The 18,004-nt window shown below is 32.5% G+C and overlaps 3 protein-coding genes across 3 annotated transcripts in view; all 3 read left to right on the top strand.

The window, feature by feature from the left end:
- Positions 1 to 165: 165 nt before the first annotated feature.
- Positions 166 to 5,788, top strand: LOC145326903 (tRNA N(3)-cytidine methyltransferase METTL6). Its single transcript, XM_080170348.1, has 6 exons — positions 166 to 416; positions 4,245 to 4,380; positions 4,506 to 4,703; positions 4,824 to 4,941; positions 5,371 to 5,554; positions 5,694 to 5,788. Exons 1-6 carry the CDS (start codon positions 290 to 292, stop codon positions 5,786 to 5,788), a joined length of 858 nt encoding a protein of 285 aa, XP_080026474.1. The 5' UTR covers positions 166 to 289.
- On the top strand, positions 5,694 to 8,604 carry LOC145326904 (coiled-coil domain-containing protein 12). Its single transcript, XM_080170349.1, has 7 exons — positions 5,694 to 5,915; positions 6,338 to 6,396; positions 7,223 to 7,271; positions 7,658 to 7,748; positions 8,027 to 8,077; positions 8,160 to 8,205; positions 8,342 to 8,604. The coding sequence occupies exons 1-7, from the start codon at positions 5,838 to 5,840 to the stop codon at positions 8,421 to 8,423; spliced, it is 456 nt and encodes a 151-aa protein (XP_080026475.1). The 5' UTR covers positions 5,694 to 5,837; the 3' UTR covers positions 8,424 to 8,604.
- The window catches only part of LOC145326902 (bromodomain-containing protein 1-like), a 21,329-nt gene continuing 11,870 nt past the window's right edge, over positions 8,546 to 18,004 (top strand). Inside the window, exons 1-14 of the mRNA XM_080170346.1 lie at positions 8,546 to 8,674; positions 8,983 to 9,064; positions 9,478 to 9,645; positions 10,607 to 10,651; positions 10,924 to 11,013; positions 11,579 to 11,659; positions 12,160 to 12,279; positions 14,839 to 14,905; positions 15,123 to 15,199; positions 15,475 to 15,612; positions 15,880 to 16,115; positions 16,538 to 16,791; positions 17,034 to 17,199; positions 17,597 to 17,816. Of these exons, the coding sequence (XP_080026472.1) occupies positions 8,610 to 8,674; positions 8,983 to 9,064; positions 9,478 to 9,645; positions 10,607 to 10,651; positions 10,924 to 11,013; positions 11,579 to 11,659; positions 12,160 to 12,279; positions 14,839 to 14,905; positions 15,123 to 15,199; positions 15,475 to 15,612; positions 15,880 to 16,115; positions 16,538 to 16,791; positions 17,034 to 17,199; positions 17,597 to 17,816 (1,809 nt within the window). The 5' untranslated portion in view covers positions 8,546 to 8,609. The remainder of the gene's footprint in view (positions 8,675 to 8,982; positions 9,065 to 9,477; positions 9,646 to 10,606; positions 10,652 to 10,923; positions 11,014 to 11,578; positions 11,660 to 12,159; positions 12,280 to 14,838; positions 14,906 to 15,122; positions 15,200 to 15,474; positions 15,613 to 15,879; positions 16,116 to 16,537; positions 16,792 to 17,033; positions 17,200 to 17,596; positions 17,817 to 18,004) is intronic.

Consider the following 18,004-nt stretch of genomic DNA (forward strand, 5'->3'; position numbering starts at 1 on the left):
ATTTCAATTGTTTAAGCTGTTAAAATTCGTTTTTAATGTCCGTTACAAAAATAAAAATGCATCCGGTTATTAACAATTATAGAGCCTTTTTCCTTATATGGCTCATTGAGGAAGACGACATTTCAAACGCGAAAATGCCGCTGAAAATTGTGAGAGTTGTAAACAAATAATAATGCAAGCGCGGATTTGACAAATTTTGCCGTTTTTTAGTTTTTATTGAAAAATTAAACTATTTTGCATACATTTTTACTAAATTTAATACTATTTAGATAATAACCTTTAATTTAAGATGGAATCTAATGAAAATGAGGATAGTTTTCAAAATATTAGCGTAGATTTGAACGAATTGAAATTAAGTGAAAAAGATGTTCACAGTTTAGAAAAACAAAATTCTAGAATTGTTGCTGAATTTAAAGGTACTTACAATTAAAGTAATTTTTGTTTTCTTCTTCTAATATTTCATAAAAATTAAAAGTAATAAATATTAGTTAATCAATAACCTACAGGCTGGCCACAAACATGCTATTTCCACTATTTCCGCTATTTTTGCATGCTATGCAAACTATTCCAAAAAATTATGCTATTTCCACTATTGTCCAAAACTGCATACTATTTTTACTATTTTCCAAAAACTGCATACCTACTATTTTCCACTATTTATTTGTATGTCGGATAAATCTTCAATATTTAAGGTAATTAAAACGAACTGATTTTTTTAGATCATGAAAAGAAAGCGAAGTATAGGGTTTTATCGCATTTTCACAGCATCTTTTATCCTATTTCTAGCCCCTGCGGGGGGCTCTAACCCTGCGGGGCAATCATTACCACTTACCTAACCTTCTGTGAAAATACGGCAAACTTTTTTTAGAAATGTTTCCAGAAGAAAGTAGTTCTTCAGTTCAGATTGTTGTACCTTTTTTTGAAAGTTATTGGTATTTCCACATTCAATGTAAAGATCACCGTAACTTAGACTGTTACCTTTTCTCAAATGAAAAATCAAACATCACACAAATGCTATAGAGTTCTAAAGTCACTTAGTGTCAAATTATCACAGAACATTTGTATATGAATTAATTGTAATCGTGTTGTTAACTGTACACATTTACATGTACTGGGAATACGCGTGAATGCCGCGTAAGAATATTGTCAAAACAGAGTTGCCACTTTGAAACTTTTGAATATTTTCATAAATATTTCAATATTTTTTTACATGTGGTTTCGTCCTCCTTTCTTAGACTTTGGAATATATATATAATTTTTAAATTCACCCCCCCCCCCCAAAAAAAAATATTTAAATGTTTTGCTAAGTGTTTTTTTAAATCCTAATGTTACAGATTCCTTCTTTATAATATTCAAATGAAGATAAATTTTAAAAAATAATATAAAAATAAAATTACAAATAAAAAATAGCTTGGACGTCATTGCCTCTATGTTATAAAGATTACCCCCAAAGTTTTAATTTACAATTTCCACCCCCTCCCCCCCCCCCCCCATAAAAAATGAAAAAGCTTGGATGTCCATGTATTACTCTGTTTTAAGAGCACTTTAACTTATTTCTAAAGCACAAATTAAAACTTTAAATATGACTGTGTAAATCCATGTCTGACCATAAGATATCAAGCTATACTACGTGCGGTAGTGGTTAGTACCGTCTTACCCGTAATTTCAGCCTTCCTTCTTAGCTCAAAGCAATGGATTGGTTTCTACTTTAGGCTTGCTTATCTCAGTTATACTTGGGTCCAACTAGGACATTGATTTTACTTGTTTAGCCTTAAAGTTTTACAAAATTGTCTGATTAAGTAAGAACAAGCTAAATTTTTTTGGGGGATAAACAGTTTTCGGCGGCAACAGCAGTTTTGCAGCCATTTCTTCACAATTTCAATACTTTTTGTAGGGAGTTGGGGTCAAAAACGAAAGTGTACAAAACAGGGTGTAGGAAGGTATATCAATCTCCTGGCAAATTTCGATATGAAAATTTGATATAAGGGGTGGTTTCAATAAAATTTCTTCACAGTTCAACAATTTACCATATTAGAGCAACTTCCATGCCAAGTTTTAGTGTTCTATTCATGTTTTAAAGTCTTGAAGAACACTTACCTTATGGAAAATAATTACATAAATGACCCCCTTTTTTAAAAGTGTTAAGATAGTTGGTTTTAGTTATCAGAATGAAAAGAAATTGGTAGGGTATATTTAAAAATGTATTTTCTTTTAAATATTTTCAAAATAATGAGTGTAAAAGCTCTATTTTAAAGATTATCAGACTTTAAAATTCTTAAACTTTAGTCGTCATTTTTGAGAAATTTTATGTATAAAGCAGTTAATTTAAGAATTAATATAAATTAAATAAACTAGTTTTCTTTATCTTAAGCTATAATTAAACTTCAAAAATTGTTTTATTACATGTAAAAAATCACTATAAACTTTGGGAAAATATATCAACAAAATGTGGCAACCCTGATTTTTATTGGATAAATTTCTTACATAGCAGAAATCCAATTAGTAGTGATATCTCCTTTTAAATTTTAATGGCATTGAGGAGTACTTTTATTATTAAATGATCCTATAGGTAACTGAGGTTTATTATCTCTTAACTAATATAAAGCCTCTGTTTTTAGGTCCTTTTGCACATAACAATTTTAAACGGCTGTAATTTTGAAGCTAAAAGACCAATTTTTTCAGAAAATGTTTTTGTGTGTGTAAATTTTATGTTAGGAATCTCAAAACATAAATTTCAGCAGCGGAAGCTGTACGTACTTGGCCGCTGCCAGCCGGGGCTCGGCAGGAAAACGACGGTGGATATTTATGAAATTTTAATACCTACCTCATGTGGACATGTTGGAAAAGCTTAAGTTTAAAATTTAAAGTAAAAAAATTCGGTATTTTAGTATTTTGGTAACATAAAATGCTTTCTTAAACTCAAATATTTTTTCTCTTTACCTGGATGATCCTGCCAGGTTTGCTGGCATCCTGTACCCGCTAGGAATGAGATATTCATAAAATTCTTACTCTCACTTAAGTGTTATACCCAAACAAACCCATTATTTAAGTCACTCGGTGCCTATTAGATCAAGGGGGGGGGGGGGGGGGGTTCTCAGGAACCAAAATTATGAACCTTGCAGATTTTTTGGACTTAAGTTTTTATCGGAAAATTAACATTTAGTTAGATGTCACCCCACTTCCAATTTCCCTAGCCCCGCAGGGGTTAAAAAAGCCTTTAAATGAACCTAACCTTAATTATCTCATAAACCATTTGATCATGAGAGCAGATTTTTTTGGACTTAAGCTATCAGTGGTGTGATATATAGTTTAAGCAAGAAGCAACTACCCAGCCATCACACCCTAGCCCTCCGAGACTCAATAAAACCCTAAATTTGATCTAACCTCAGTTTTCTCTAAAACCACTTAAACCGTGCAGATATTTTGGACTTTTATTAGTGCAGACCAACTTTTAGTTTAAAAGTCATTCTCCCCTCCCCTAGCCCTCCGGGGTTCAATAAAACCCTAAAATGAACCTGACCCTTATTATCCACAAACCATTTAATCATAAAAGCAGATTTTTTAAATTTAAGTTATCAGAGGCATCAGTTATAATTTTAGCAAGAAGCAACACCTTAGCCCCAATCCCCCTAGCACTCTGGGACTTTATGAAACCTTAAAAATTGACCAAACCTTAGTTTTCTCTTGGATCACATTTGTATAAAATAACTTTTAAGTTTAAGAGTCATTCCCCCTGACCCCCCCCCCCCCCCCTATGCCTCCAGCCTTTTATGGCTTTTTAAAACTCTAAAAATGACCTGAAATCCCTTAAGTTACCATGCAGATATTTTGGCTTTCATTGGTATCAACCAACTTTTAGTCTAGAAGTCAATCTGATGCCCCCTCCCCCCTAGCCCTCCGTGGCTCAAAAAGACCTTGAGATTAACCTAACCCTAGTTAGGTATCTCTTAAACCATTCGATCATCAGAGCAGTTTTTTTGGACTAAAGCTGTCAGAGGCATGAGCGATAGTTTATGCAAGAATCAACACCTGAAGACCTCCCCCCCTTCCTCCCCTGCCTGCATTTTAAGGCATTAAGTTGTTTTAAATGCATGCTATTTCATACTATTTTATGGAATTTGTACATACTATTGCATACTATTCACTTTTTTTCTGCATACTATTTTATGCTATTTTGAAAAAAAGTCTGTGGCCACCCTGAACCTATAAGTAAATTTATTTGTTTACAGTATGTTAATTTTTAGCTAACAAATTAGAAGCTGAGGCCAGAAAGAATTGGGACCTATTCTACAAGAGAAATGAAACTAAATTTTTCAAAGATAGACACTGGACAACTAGAGAATTTCAAGAATTAATTGGAGATTCATCTTCACAAGATCAAGGGATTGTTAAAAGACACTTTTAATACAAATAGAAAATTTTTATTTTAATCTTTTATTCTAAAAGAAAATTAATATTGAAAATACACATTAGTAATAATAATAGTCCTATTAACAATGAACTACAGAAATCAGAGAGAAAAGAACATTACTCGAAGTTGGTTGCGGAGTAGGAAACTTTGTTTTCCCACTTCTTGAAGAAAATTTGAACCTATTCATTTACTGCTGTGATTTTTCTGCCCGTGGAGTTCAATTTGTCAAAGATAATCCGCTTTACAACGAATCCAAAGTAAAGGCATTTGAGTGTGATATTACAACTGACAGGTTTGTTTCAGTTCTTATCTTACTAAATACTTAGATCTTTAAATGTATTTATGGTCAATTTATTTCGAAACAAATCTTAATTATTGTTATTTGATAATGTCTACATGATTATCATTTAAGGTTACTGGAAGAGCTGGGAGAGTCGAGCATTGACATAATATCCATGGTCTTTGTTTTATCTGCAATTCATCCTGACAAACATCAAACAGTTTTTGATAATTTAGCCAGAGTATTAAAACCAGGAAAGCAATCCTTACATTAAAGTAACAGGATTTCTTTCGTCTTTCTATGTGTCTTTATGACTCAAATCCAACAGCATATAACATATTCAGACTGTACTGAAGGATTTTGCGAACTGCCAAGCCGATATAATTCTCTTTTACAGTGTACCATTTCATAGGTCCTGGGAATGTTTTTAACTATTCTGGGTTAGGGTACCACAAACCATTCTTAAGAAATCGCCCCTAGAATGAAATAACCCCCCTCCCCCCGAATGTTTACCTTTTATTTTAAAACTTAAACTGAAAGGGTGGGGTTGCGACCCCACCTCAAGTACTCTCAGAGGCAACTGGGGGGCGTATCCGCTAGTATTTTTTGTAATTACAATATTTCTGAATATATTACATTATTACTAATTTTTTATTTGATAACATTATTTTTATATAATCCAGGTGGCATCCTGTTATTTCGTGACTACGCCTTATTTGACATGACCATGATTCGGTTTGGACCCGGGTCCAAAATTGCCGATAGGTTTTACACGCGTCAGGACGGGACTCGAACCTTTTTCTTTACTCCTGAAGACACAGCAGATTTGGGTGCCAACGTTGGATTCAGCTTGACGGAAAATCAGGAATGAGCAACAGATATCTAAATTAACATTGATAAGCTAAATTGTCTAAATTTCTAGTTTTCCATTTTTTTTTTGGCAAATGCAAAATATTGATTATTTCTAAAAAGGTAATACCTATATATATGTTCATCTTGCTTAGGTTGTAAAGCGTAAAACCATCAACAAAAAAGAGGGAGTAGATGCACTTAGATTATTTTTACAAGCTAAATTTATTAAAGGAAATGAAAGCTGATACATCCTTTTTAGTTGATATTTTTTCAGAAAAAACATCTTGATAAAAAATGGGTGAAATAGGAAATCTCGAGGACGAGGCCATGAAAAGAAAACAGAGGCTTGCAAATATGAAAAGAAAATTTCAGGTTTTACATCTAATTTTATTCTGTTATAACCAGGGATGCGGAGCCGTTTGATTTTTGGTGCGGCTCCGGCTCCGTGGAGCCGCCTGTGAAAATAACGGCTCCGAATTTGGCTCCAGCTCCGACCTTAAATCAAATCAAGAAAAACTTAAAAGGGTTTCAAAATTATAAAATTTAAACAAAAAGTTTAATGAAGGTATAACAATCTTTTTTCCGATATTTTTTTAGCTATCCCCGGAGTCGGAGCCAATATGAAAATAAGGGCTCCGGCTTCAGCAAAATATGGCGGCTCCGGTTCAGGGCTCCGGCTCCGCATCCCTGGTGATAACTCTAACCTAGTTTTACCCGCAGAAATGATATTTTACTATTCATTGCTCCTAGTATTTAATGACTTTAAGATATTTTTAGGAATGTTTTAATTTTAGGGTGATGATCAAGATGGAGAAAATTCCGAATCAGAACCTTTACCACAGCCTATTTTCAGGTATAAATAGCATTAAGATATTGCTAACGACTAAATTGAATTGATTTCTCCAATTTGAAAAAGCTTAATGCAGGTCCTTAGAATGTCTAAAAAAATATGCCCCTAGAGGCTATTAGCGTCGGTTTTAAATGATATAACTCTTTAACTCTACTAGGTATTCAAAAATGTCAATGTGTTTTTGTTAATTTTTGCCTAAACAATACCTTCTAAACAAGGGGGGGGGGGTGGTAATGCAACCATCTCGTAATTAGTGATTAAATGGCACATAGAATTTGAATTTCTATCTGAAATTTTTTTATGAGTAATCCTTAGTAGGTCTATTTTCCCTAAATCGAACAAAAAGTTAGAAAAGTAACGGCTGGCGGCTCAGCCGTTTAGCCGTTTTTTGCCTATTTTCAGGGCAAATTCATCATTAATTACGTAGGAATCAACTTTATAAAACATATTTTTGGTTTAATTCATGTTAAATGATAGCAATAACCATTTTTTAAATTTCTAGTACCAACAGCTACCGGCTAGAACCGTTTGATAAGGTTTTTGAGCGACAAAAAGTATTATGTGGAAATAGGTTTCGTGACTTATTTGCTCTTAAGATAGTTAAAAAATAATAAAATGGCTGAGCCGTTAGCCGTTACTTTTCCAACTTTTTGTTCGATTTAGGAAAAATAGGCCTACCAAGAATTATTCATGCAAAATTTCTGATCGAAATTCGAATTCTAAGTGCCATTTAATCATTGATTACGAGATGGTTGCATTTAAAAAAAAAACTTTCTAATTTAATAAGATTATTTTGATAGGTAACAGTTTTATTTTATTATTTGATTAGGTCATACAAACCAATAACAGAAGAGTTGGGAGATAATGTTTTACCGCAGGTGAGGACTGTTTTTCAATTAATTTTATAAAAAGAAATAACTTTTGTTTTCTTTAATGACTAAATGTTAAAATTGTGATAGATTTATTATTAATGAAAAAAATAAAAAAGAGTTTTATATGACATAGTTTTGAATAATGTTAAGAAAACTATATTTAAACAACTTACGGCTGCCTAATCCCATGGCTTACTACTTGGTCTAAGCAAATTGGAAACGGTACTACATTAATCCGTAATACTGAAAAACCTTGTATTTTCACATTTCTTCTAATGTCCAAGTGTAAGCTGTCCAATGGGACAAGCCGTTAGGATGTAAGGTCCTACATAGGTACAAAAAAATGTCTGCCTACTTGTATCAGATATAATCCAAGCATTTGATTAATCTAGGCGGAACCAGTGGATATTTCTGAACAAGTTCAAGATTCTGTGGCTAAAGCCAAGGAGCAGGTTTTAGAAGATTTAGATTTCATGAATTTAGGTAATTTTTTTTGCAACATTTTGGAATCTTAAAGGTTAAGATACTTTTAAAACCAGGGTTTGTCCGTCCGAGTTACTGTAAAATATTCCCAAAATAAGTAATTCATGATTACGAATATTAGATGTTTTTTTACCGTTTTGTACTATTAACCTAATTATATGCCTATAATTTTGTACATTTTCAAACAAACATCTAGATACTATGTGTGTCTATATGCGTTTATTCGTTTCGTTTTTAATCTGAAAAAACACCATATCAACATAATATGTTTGTTTTAGCCCCAAGAAAACCTGACTGGGATTTAAAAAGAGACATAGCAAAGAAGTTAGGTAACAATTTTTGTTATAATCCAAATATTTTCTTCTGATACAAAATATTGTTGATTTGGCTAATAATATTTTATTTCTTTAGAAAAGCTGGAGAAAAGAACGTCCAGGGCTATTGGTGAAATTATTAGGTAGGTATTTTTATTATCACAAGAAATTTAAAATCGAAAATAATACCTATGCCTATTCTTTTTTATTTTATCACTTTTCTTCTATTTTTAAACTTTTTTTTATAATGGTAACACAAACATATATTTATTTTTTTAGAGAGAGGTTGAAGGGACAAGATTTGGCTGATGCAGTTGCAGTCGGGGCCTCTCATGCAGCAAACTCTTATGATGAGGACTAAATCAGATGTCATTTATTTTTGTGGATTTCTTCAGTTGGAATTCGAAGATTTTTTAGTATTATAGTTGGATCAGTTTATTTAATGTAATGAATCAAATGTAAGGAACAAAAAGTAAAAGTTATGTTTTTTAATTACATACCCGTGACCTGTCATTAATTTCAGCCTCATTGTTTTTTCAGAATCAAGATGGCCGCAGATTTTAATATTAATAACTTTATAGAAGAAATGAAGGCCTGTAAACCACCTTACAGGTAATTCAAAACATTGTCAAGCGAAAGTTGTTTGCTGTGGCATTTTATTTGTTTGAATTAACTTGTCGGCATCACTTCATCATTGATAAGTTGTCATAATGTTAAAAGAACCTTTTTTAAGTGGATATATTATTACTTTCATCTTACACCAGATTATTATTTACTATAATAGAATGGAACTTGTAACAGGCTGGCTAAAATAACGATCCAACCCCCTTTATCCCCTTCCATCCTGCTGGATGTTTAAACTGACCAATAATGACGTCCTTGTTAGCAATCTAAATTGACGACATTTTTGTGTATTTTAGGTGTCCTTTTGAACATTGTGGTAAAGTGTACAAATCTTCCTCTGGCATTATTTCTCACATTCAGACTTGTGCAAATGAAAAGGTAAGTAAAATTTTTGAGCGCATTTTGAAAAGGCGTATTTTTTTCATTTGAAAAAAAGATTGTTGCGTTTTTATACATTTGATTTTCTAAAGTTCACAATTTCCAAATGGTTGTATGGAAATCTGTTCATTAATCAAATGGATTTATTATTACTTGGATCTTACACGAGATTTTCATGTTTTATGATAAAGTGAACTCTCTAGTGGGCTAAAATAACAATATTTCCCATCCCCGTCATTTACCCCGTCCCTTCCCCTCCTACTAGATCCTACCGCACAAACAATGCGAGGGGAAATTGCAACCTATTTTTCTCCTGTTATAATATCCACGCATATTCTATTCAACCAATGCTATTTTATGTATACCTATGTAAGTCAATTTTTCCTACATTTTTTTATTGTTTAACTTTACAGGATAGAAACGGGACAGATGAGAGTAAGGAAACAATAGCGAGACCTTTTATAAGATCACCACAGAAAGACACCCTCGTGTACACTGAGGCACAGAAAATGGTGGAATTTGAGGCGGATGGCAGGTGTCACAAATTCAGTATCTATGATGCTTTATCCCTCATATCTAAGGTGAAATATTTTTGTTTTTATGGTACCTAATATTTTTTAATAACGGAAATTAAAGTTATACATTAGACATACTTTTGCTTTTAACAAACTTTATATTTATTAATTTACAATAAGTATTCGTCAATTTCAAAAAATCATATTAATTTTTGAACTTGAAATGGAGAAATCTCATCTCTCAGCGATGCCTCACAACTTACCAAGGTTGGCATAAAAAAAAACCAAGTAAAAAACCCAAGTTGGGTTTTATTGTTTTTTTTAACTCAAAAAAAAACAAAAAAACGTTTTTTTTAAAATGTACCTTTTGTCGATAATGTTAACTATATTTTGACTCATAAGGAGTACTATTTTCAAACAAATAATTGATATTATAAAAACATTTCATTTTAATTATTGTATAACTGCATTTTAACTGCTTATTTTTATATATAAGTAACGGAATGTCTGTCCCTAACTCCCTAACCACTGAACCGATATGGTTCTCAATTACAATTACAATTAGCTTCTCATGGGTCCGTTGAAGATTTTTTACTACTTTGGGGGGGGGGGGGGGGTGATTTCTCTTAGGAGATTTGTGGTGCCCTCCCCCAAAATTGGAATAAACCTTACCTGGACCTTTAAAAAGCTACCCTGTACAGGAGATTCATACAGATTCAGTGGTTAGCAAGATCCTATGGTACAGACAAAAATCCTGTTACTTTATAAAAATTATTTAACCTTATATCTTTAAATTCCTAGGTAATAATCATTAGAAAACAATAAAACCCCAAAAACCCGGATTTTATTAATAAAACCCGGGTTTTATTAATAAAACCCAATGGGTTGGGTTATTTAAAAAAAACCGGGTTTTTACCAACCCTGCAACGTACCGCTTTCAAAGACCATTGGAAAACCATTGAGTTACTGTGCGTTGATTTATTAAGAGATAAATGGCAATGATAATGAATATCATTTTTTGATTTAGGAAGCTTATGAAGCAAGTTTACCTGAAGATTTCAAGGAAAAAATGGTAAGTGTTATACCTATCTACTTTTTAAAAGTAAGTAGGTATCTTTGGAAAGAGTGATCGTATTATTATTGTAAAAATATCTCGTAAATTTGCTTTATTTCTATATTCCTAGAACCAAGCATTACGAGGCACAATTGAAACTTTTTTTACCCAAGTTTTTTAGATGTCTTTTATACCAGCAATTTTATACCAGCAATGATGTGTCATTCAAATCTTGATAACTGGATTGCTACATTTCACCACTTCATTATTGTACATACTACTTTATTTAGAACAAAAAGGACGAAGAAGCTGCCTTGACACCTGTACAAAATAAAACTGGAAAGAAAAAGGGAAAAGCTCCTAGATTCGGCACCCCTAAGGTACATCCTTATTAATAGCTGGAAAGCAAATTTTTAACATCAAGGATGACAACATACATATGTAGCGAAGCAAAAATGTGTGACATAGACAAACGGACAAAGTGAGTTATAGAGCAGATTATCTGTTATCATAAAAAAGAAAAAAAAAGAGAATATTAAAAAACTTAAAATCACGAAACCTTTAAAAAAAGTTATTTGATTAAGCTCCATTTTGATGGGAACAGTGACAAGAATTTTCAGCCTTCTATCTTTTATAGGAGCCGAGAAAATCAGTTGTAAAAAAAATAAAAGCGGCTTAAAAGCAGTCTGATCGATACGGATGTTTTTATACTTAATTATGCTCCATTTTGATGGGAATATTGACAAAAAGTTTCAGCCTTCTATCTTTTGTATGAGCTGAAAAAATCACGTTTCCCCCAAAACGTTTTAGACAGACATACAGATTGACATGTCAAATAATAGAGTAGCATCGCAACTGAAAATCAATACTTTAATTTTTTTGTTAAAACGTAAACATTTGTAATGAGATTGATTTTACAGTTACAGATTATTATTATTTTTTTAGAATCCCAATCTGTTACCACGCAACTTGGATAAAACCAACGGACAAGATGAAAATAGGGACACTTTGCCCATAGATAAAAAGGTAACATTTTACGTTTGAATATATTTTTTTCTCTTGGTATATTTCATTGTTTTTAAGCCAAAATATAAGATTTGACAGGAGGAATTCTAAAACAGAGTAATATAAATACTACCTCAAACAATATTTAATGTTTTGAAATATCTAATTTTATCATAAGTTGAAAATTTTTTTATTGTTTCTAAGCCAAAATATAAGATTTGAAAGGAGGAATTCTAAAACAGAGTAATATAAATACTACCTCAAACAATATTTAATGTTTTGAAATATCTAATTTTATCATAGGTTTAAAAATATTGTTATTTAGGTAGGTAGAAATTTAATTATTTGTAAATTTTTTAATTCTATAAAATAATACCTAACTCAAAGTCAAATTTTGGTAAAGGATTATCTTAATTTTTGAACCCAAAAACTTTTCTTATAGTTTACACGTTTCATTTGTCAATTTGATGTAACAAAAATCACAAGATTGGAAATTACTTTTTTGATTTCCCTAATTTTAGATGTTAAAACTGCCCGAGTCACAGTTCACGGAGATAAGTGACTATGTGTTGAAGCCAGCTGAACCTATGCCTGACAAATATTTCAAGTTTGTTGAGAAAACCCTGGAGGAACTTGACAAGGTGAGAATTTTACTTTCTAAGTAGGCATGTGTTAGTGAAATAGAAGACGGACAAAATGAAATTATGAGTAGATGTTCATTTGTCTGTGCATTCTTCACGAGAACTTTCTAACATCCTATAATTTAATAAGTTTTTTTTGTCTTAAGCTTAAGATTTCGAAGACTACTGAACCGATAGAGTTTTTTTTAATGCTTCGCATAGGTCCAGTGGGGTTTTAGGCTATTTCATTTTAAGATCTAAGAGTCTTGGAATACTTTTAGGCTTTTTTAAATTTTCGAATACTGATCCCCTAGATGCTGGGGGCACAGCTACTAGTATTATAAAAAGTAACTTGAAAAATAATCTTATTATATCTAAACTTGAAACTGTTTCGTATGGACTGACGAACAAACTAAACCTATAGAGTGTAGACAATCATTGTTTATGGGACTTCGCGACATTTATCTCAGATTTAAAAGCAAATAAATTAAACTTTTCTTGGGGATATGCAAAGAAGCAAAGTAAGATAACAAGCACCTTTTTATTGTATAGCTATTATTGAATTCCATTCTGGGGGCTATGTAGTGAAAATAAATACATATTTAATAGATTTTCCCAGACAAGGGAGAGTTATATAAAAGATCTTTTCCATTGAAATGTTATATTAAAATACCTACTCATATAATCGATTGTTAAAATAATTAGGATTCTCGTTCTTTTATTTTGTGTGTATGTAATAGTTGAGTAAACGAGAATCAGTCGTGCAAAATTATTTAATCAACACTCCCGACTCTATTTATCTTTTGTGATAGTTTAACAAAAGAACAACGCCGCGCCTCAATTTAATCAAGACATTTAACTTGTTTGAAGTTGTTACCAAATCGACCAAATAGATTTGAATAGAAATAAGAAAGATTTCCTTTTGAATTTTGTGATTTCTTGTAGTTGGATAAATATTAGTTTATCAATTTTAAACTAAAATACCTCCGAAAGATAAATTTTAATCTTTGTTTTTAATTCTTTATAAAATCTTGCCTTGATTTTATTAAGGCTTGGTGTGGAATACAATAGCATAATTTTGTGTATTGTGTAACTCAAACTTTTTATACTTTGTAACAAAGTACTCAATAATAATGAAAAGGTTATAAAAGAAATCTTATAAAATTCTTAGTATTGATAAAGTTAAAAAATGTCATGCCTTTGATGAAAAAAGTTTCTAGGTAATTGAAACAGGACCTCTAAAACAGTGGTCTCCAAAAATAACTATCGGTCTATCTGACTCTTTGACTTGGCCTTAAATAGTAGTTTTTCTCAATCCTACTTATAAGAATTTGGTGCATCTTAATCTGTTAATTTTAGTTCATAATAAGTCATAAGTTTTGACTAAATAATCTTATTTTAATTTATATTTTTTTTCTTAATCTGTCTCTCTGTCTTTATGGGATACTAGCGGCTTCGCCCCTAGTCTCTAGGGGCTTTGCCCTATAAAGTTATGGGAAGTCAACCCTCCTTAATAGAAATATTCAAAAAAATTATTCTTTGTTTAATTACTCTGTGGTAAAATTAAACCCAGGTTGTGCGCTTTCTGCACAAAAATTTTCATTTGTACAAAAAAATTTCAATTCGTAAAAATTAAACCTAGGTTGTTCGCATACACAAAAATCAAAATTAAAAAAAAAAAAATTTGGGGGGGGGGATTCATGGGGGCTTCACCCCATGTTGCAGTGGTATCCCCCCCCCCCCAATTACTGGTTTTTGTTTACAAAAATTTTTAAAAATAAAATTTTTTGGAAGTGAGGATTTTTTTATTTTTGGGGGGGTTGGGGTGTCCCACCCCCCAAGAAAATAGCTTAAAACCACCAGAGGACCAGTAGGTATATTCCCAGAAGGGTAGAGCTCAATTTGATCAGCAGTTACTGAGATTTTACAAAAAATGTAAAAAAAAAAATTTTGGGGGGTGGTTTTTTTATTTTTGGGGGGGTTGGGGGTGTCCCACCCCCCAAGAAAATAGCCTAAAACCACCACAGGACCAGTAGGTATATTCCCTGAAGAGTAGAATCCGATCGGTTCAGTGGTTACCGAGATCTTAAGGGACAGACAGACAGACAGACGGACAGACATCAAGCTACTTTGTATTATAGATTTATCTTCTTAATAACTTATATTTAATATACTTTTACCAGGCTCGAATTGGATGGGGTAGCTGTCATATACCTCTCAACAACTTACACCCTTGTTGTGCAGGAAGTGAGGGGGTTTTAACCTGGAGTTTTTTTTAAATGCATAAAATTTAATGGGCTTCCCTGTAAGATTGTGTACACTTGCCTAACTGTGTATGTATCTATCTAGAAAATAGAGTATGATATTGATGTATCTATCTAGGAAATTGAGTATGATATTGATGTATCTATCTAGGAAATAGAGTATGATATTGATGTATCTATCTAGGAAATAGAGTATGATATTGATGTATCTATCTAGGAAATAGAGTATGATATTGATGTATCTATCTAGGAAATAGAGTATGATATTGATGTATCTATCTAGGAAATAGAGTATGATATTGATGTATCTATCTAGGAAATAGAGTATGATATGGATGAGGAGGACGTAGCTTGGCTCAGAGTTATGAATGAGAAAAGAAAAGGTAATATTCCAGTTGGAGATCAATATTCGAGATACTTGTCATATCGATTTCAAACTTTGTATGTTGATTTAGAAAGCGTAGCAACTTTTTACTAGTTACCAGAAATGCCTCTCTCTGCAAGTGTTAATGTTCACTATATTGGTTGTGGTCATCCTTGTTTTTTTACTATATGAAGATTTTTGTTTCATTTGTTTAACAAATCATTTTTTTTTTGTAGAAGACAATCTGAGTAAAATTACTGAAGACCAGTTTGAATTGCTTATGGATAGGTTAGAAAAAGAGTCTTATTTTCAGGTAAATATATTTTCGTTTGGAATTTATTGATTTTAACGCTCCAATTTTGTTTTGTTTGCGATGCTTTTAGTTGTTTTCTTTCCGCTATTCAAATTTTTAATTAGTACTTCTTGTCTTTTGCCTCTAAAAAAATGGTCTCCAAAAATTTTAGGTACAGTTAGCTTTTTTTAATTTCTAAAAGCAAAAGTTTTTATTATAATTAATATTCTTTCTATTAAATTTTAAGCCACCAGTTGGTTTAACAAGGAACTATTAAATTAAACTATACATCATAGGTGGCATCTACCGGTGGAAATATGAACTACACAGCACCCGTTGACGAGGATGCTATATGTTGTGTGTGTATGGATGGAGAAGCTACAAATACCAATGTTATTCTTTTCTGTGATCTCTGTAATCTTGCCGTTCATCAGGTTAGTCACACCTAGAAGTGTCCAAACGTTTCAACCACTAATTGTAATCTAAAGAATGGGTAATTTTGTGTATCATCATTAGGAATGTACTTTAATTTATCGGCCATTGTCTTATCCCTTTATACCCTTGACATTTTCCCCTTAGAACTGACAGGCAGACAGACAAAGTTATCCTAATGGAGTTGCTTTGCTACTAAAAATATTAGAATATCTGTAACAATGATTAAAATCCAATTGTACTTTTATCTAAACAAAAAAAATATTTAGGAATGCTATGGCGTTCCCTACATCCCTGAGGGACAATGGTTGTGTCGACGTTGTTTACAATCCCCCAGCCGCAGTGTGGAATGTTGCTTGTGTCCCAACAAGGGTGGCGCATTCAAGCAGACTGATGATGGTAGGTGGGCCCACGTGGTGTGTGCCCTCTGGATTCCAGAAGTTAGGTTTGCCAACACAGTATTTCTTGAGCCCATTGATAGCATTGCCAACATTCCTTCAGCCAGGTAACTATTTTTTAAAGATTTTTAAAAGCAAAGATCATGTATAAATAGGGTCGGTCCGTACGTCCGACCGTCTTTAACTGATAGCTTTTATTGTTGATGTCATATGATTATTGATTATCCTATCATTCTGATTTTTGGATCAATGATTCTTAGGACGAAGCATCTTCATTATTAAGGCTTTGAAATGGAAGTATGTCCTTAAACAGTATCCTATATTTAGTCAAGTTTTACAAAAAAAAAAATTGCATACAATATTGTTTAGACTTATAGATTTATATTCTGACACTATTCATTTGCTCTACCGACTGATTTTAGAACTGATTTTATTGATTTTGTCATCCTTGTTTTAAAACAAATTTATCGGGTTTTAATAAAGAATAAATATAACATATTAATTTATTGATGTATTATGTTATATTTAGATGGAAATTACCATGTCGAATCTGCAAAACTAAAGGCACCAACGGGGCTTGTATTCAATGTCACAAAAACTCGTGTTTCGCCGCCTTTCACGTGACCTGTGGCCTGTTGGCGGGCCTGCACATGAAAATGGAAACTGTACATGAAAACGGTCCCGGCGGAACTAGTATAGCTGTAAGAAAGAGCGCCTTTTGTGAACAACACACGCCGGCTGACAGCGACGCCAGGCCAAAATTAGACGATATTGCATCTTTAGGTAAATAAATTGAAACATATTGAGATTCTTAAAAAGTAGGATGATAGAAAATAAGTATGTTTCGATGTAAATGCGGATTTACTGAAATCAATTTTGCTCAGTAAAGCTTTGATCCTTTTTGTCTCTAGAGTATCTTAATTCTTATTATAGATATGTTATGGCTGTCCCTGACTTGCACACTGACAGACAGACAAACAAACAACTACTTTTTAACAAGATAGATATAGGTTTTTTTGCTTTAGGTATTATAATGAATAAGAACAAGAAAGCATCTCCTAAGAAGGCTTGTGACGAACTGCCCATCTTATTTCGTGGTCTGATGAACTTTAGTCCGCAGTGTCCGTGGGACAAAGTACAGAAGATTGCCAGCATGGTCGACATTCAGAAGAAAAATCAGTTCATTCAAAGGTACCTATTATGATTTATCTATCAAGCAAATTGATGAATAATTTATCTTATGTATTATAGACAGCTTTTGCGGTTATTAAAATGAAAAATTATAGGAATAAAATATTTTTTTTTAAAACCCGATCAGGCCCTGGCTACCAAAACTGGTTTTATGTTATGATTTTTATTTTAATATTCATGGAAAATTGTCTGTAATATGATGCTATACGTGAGTTTTCATTATGGCGAATATTACCTAAACTGTTTCGAAGCCATACTGGAATCTATGTTTTTTGTTGTTATTTTGTTGGCTTCTAAGGAACCGTATTTCCGGGCCTCTAAAATTGTTATTATCTAACTGAAATGAAACTGTGTGCATCTTTTATAAATATTATAAGTAACAATTTATATCTTCTAGGTTAATGGCTTATTGGACACTTAAACGTCAAACACGTAACGGTGTTCCGTTAATTCGGCGGCTACAGTTTGCCAAGGCGACCAAACCGGAGTCGGACCAGGACGAACCGGAGGACAGCTCTACGGAGGATAAGAAGTCTCTAAGAGGAAGTATCTCGTCAACAGAGAAGTCGGACAGAGAGTCAGATGCAAAATCTAAAAAGCTTAGTAAAAAGAAAAAGGTAATTTTTAAACATTATGCGTCTGCAGTAAACGTTAGTTATTAGAATGTCCCTTAAGGTCAGTAGGGTAAAAAGACTCAATCTTGCATTATTCCAATTGTTGATTTTTATATTCTACCAGAAACAGAATTGAACCAATAACCCACTGAACGCCCCTCTTAGTTTATTATTCAGACAACATAAAGTTA

This window comes from Acartia tonsa, chromosome 8, assembly GCF_053477335.1.
Source record: "Acartia tonsa isolate MP-2025a chromosome 8, ASM5347733v1, whole genome shotgun sequence".
NCBI lineage: Eukaryota > Metazoa > Arthropoda > Copepoda > Calanoida > Acartiidae > Acartia > Acartia tonsa.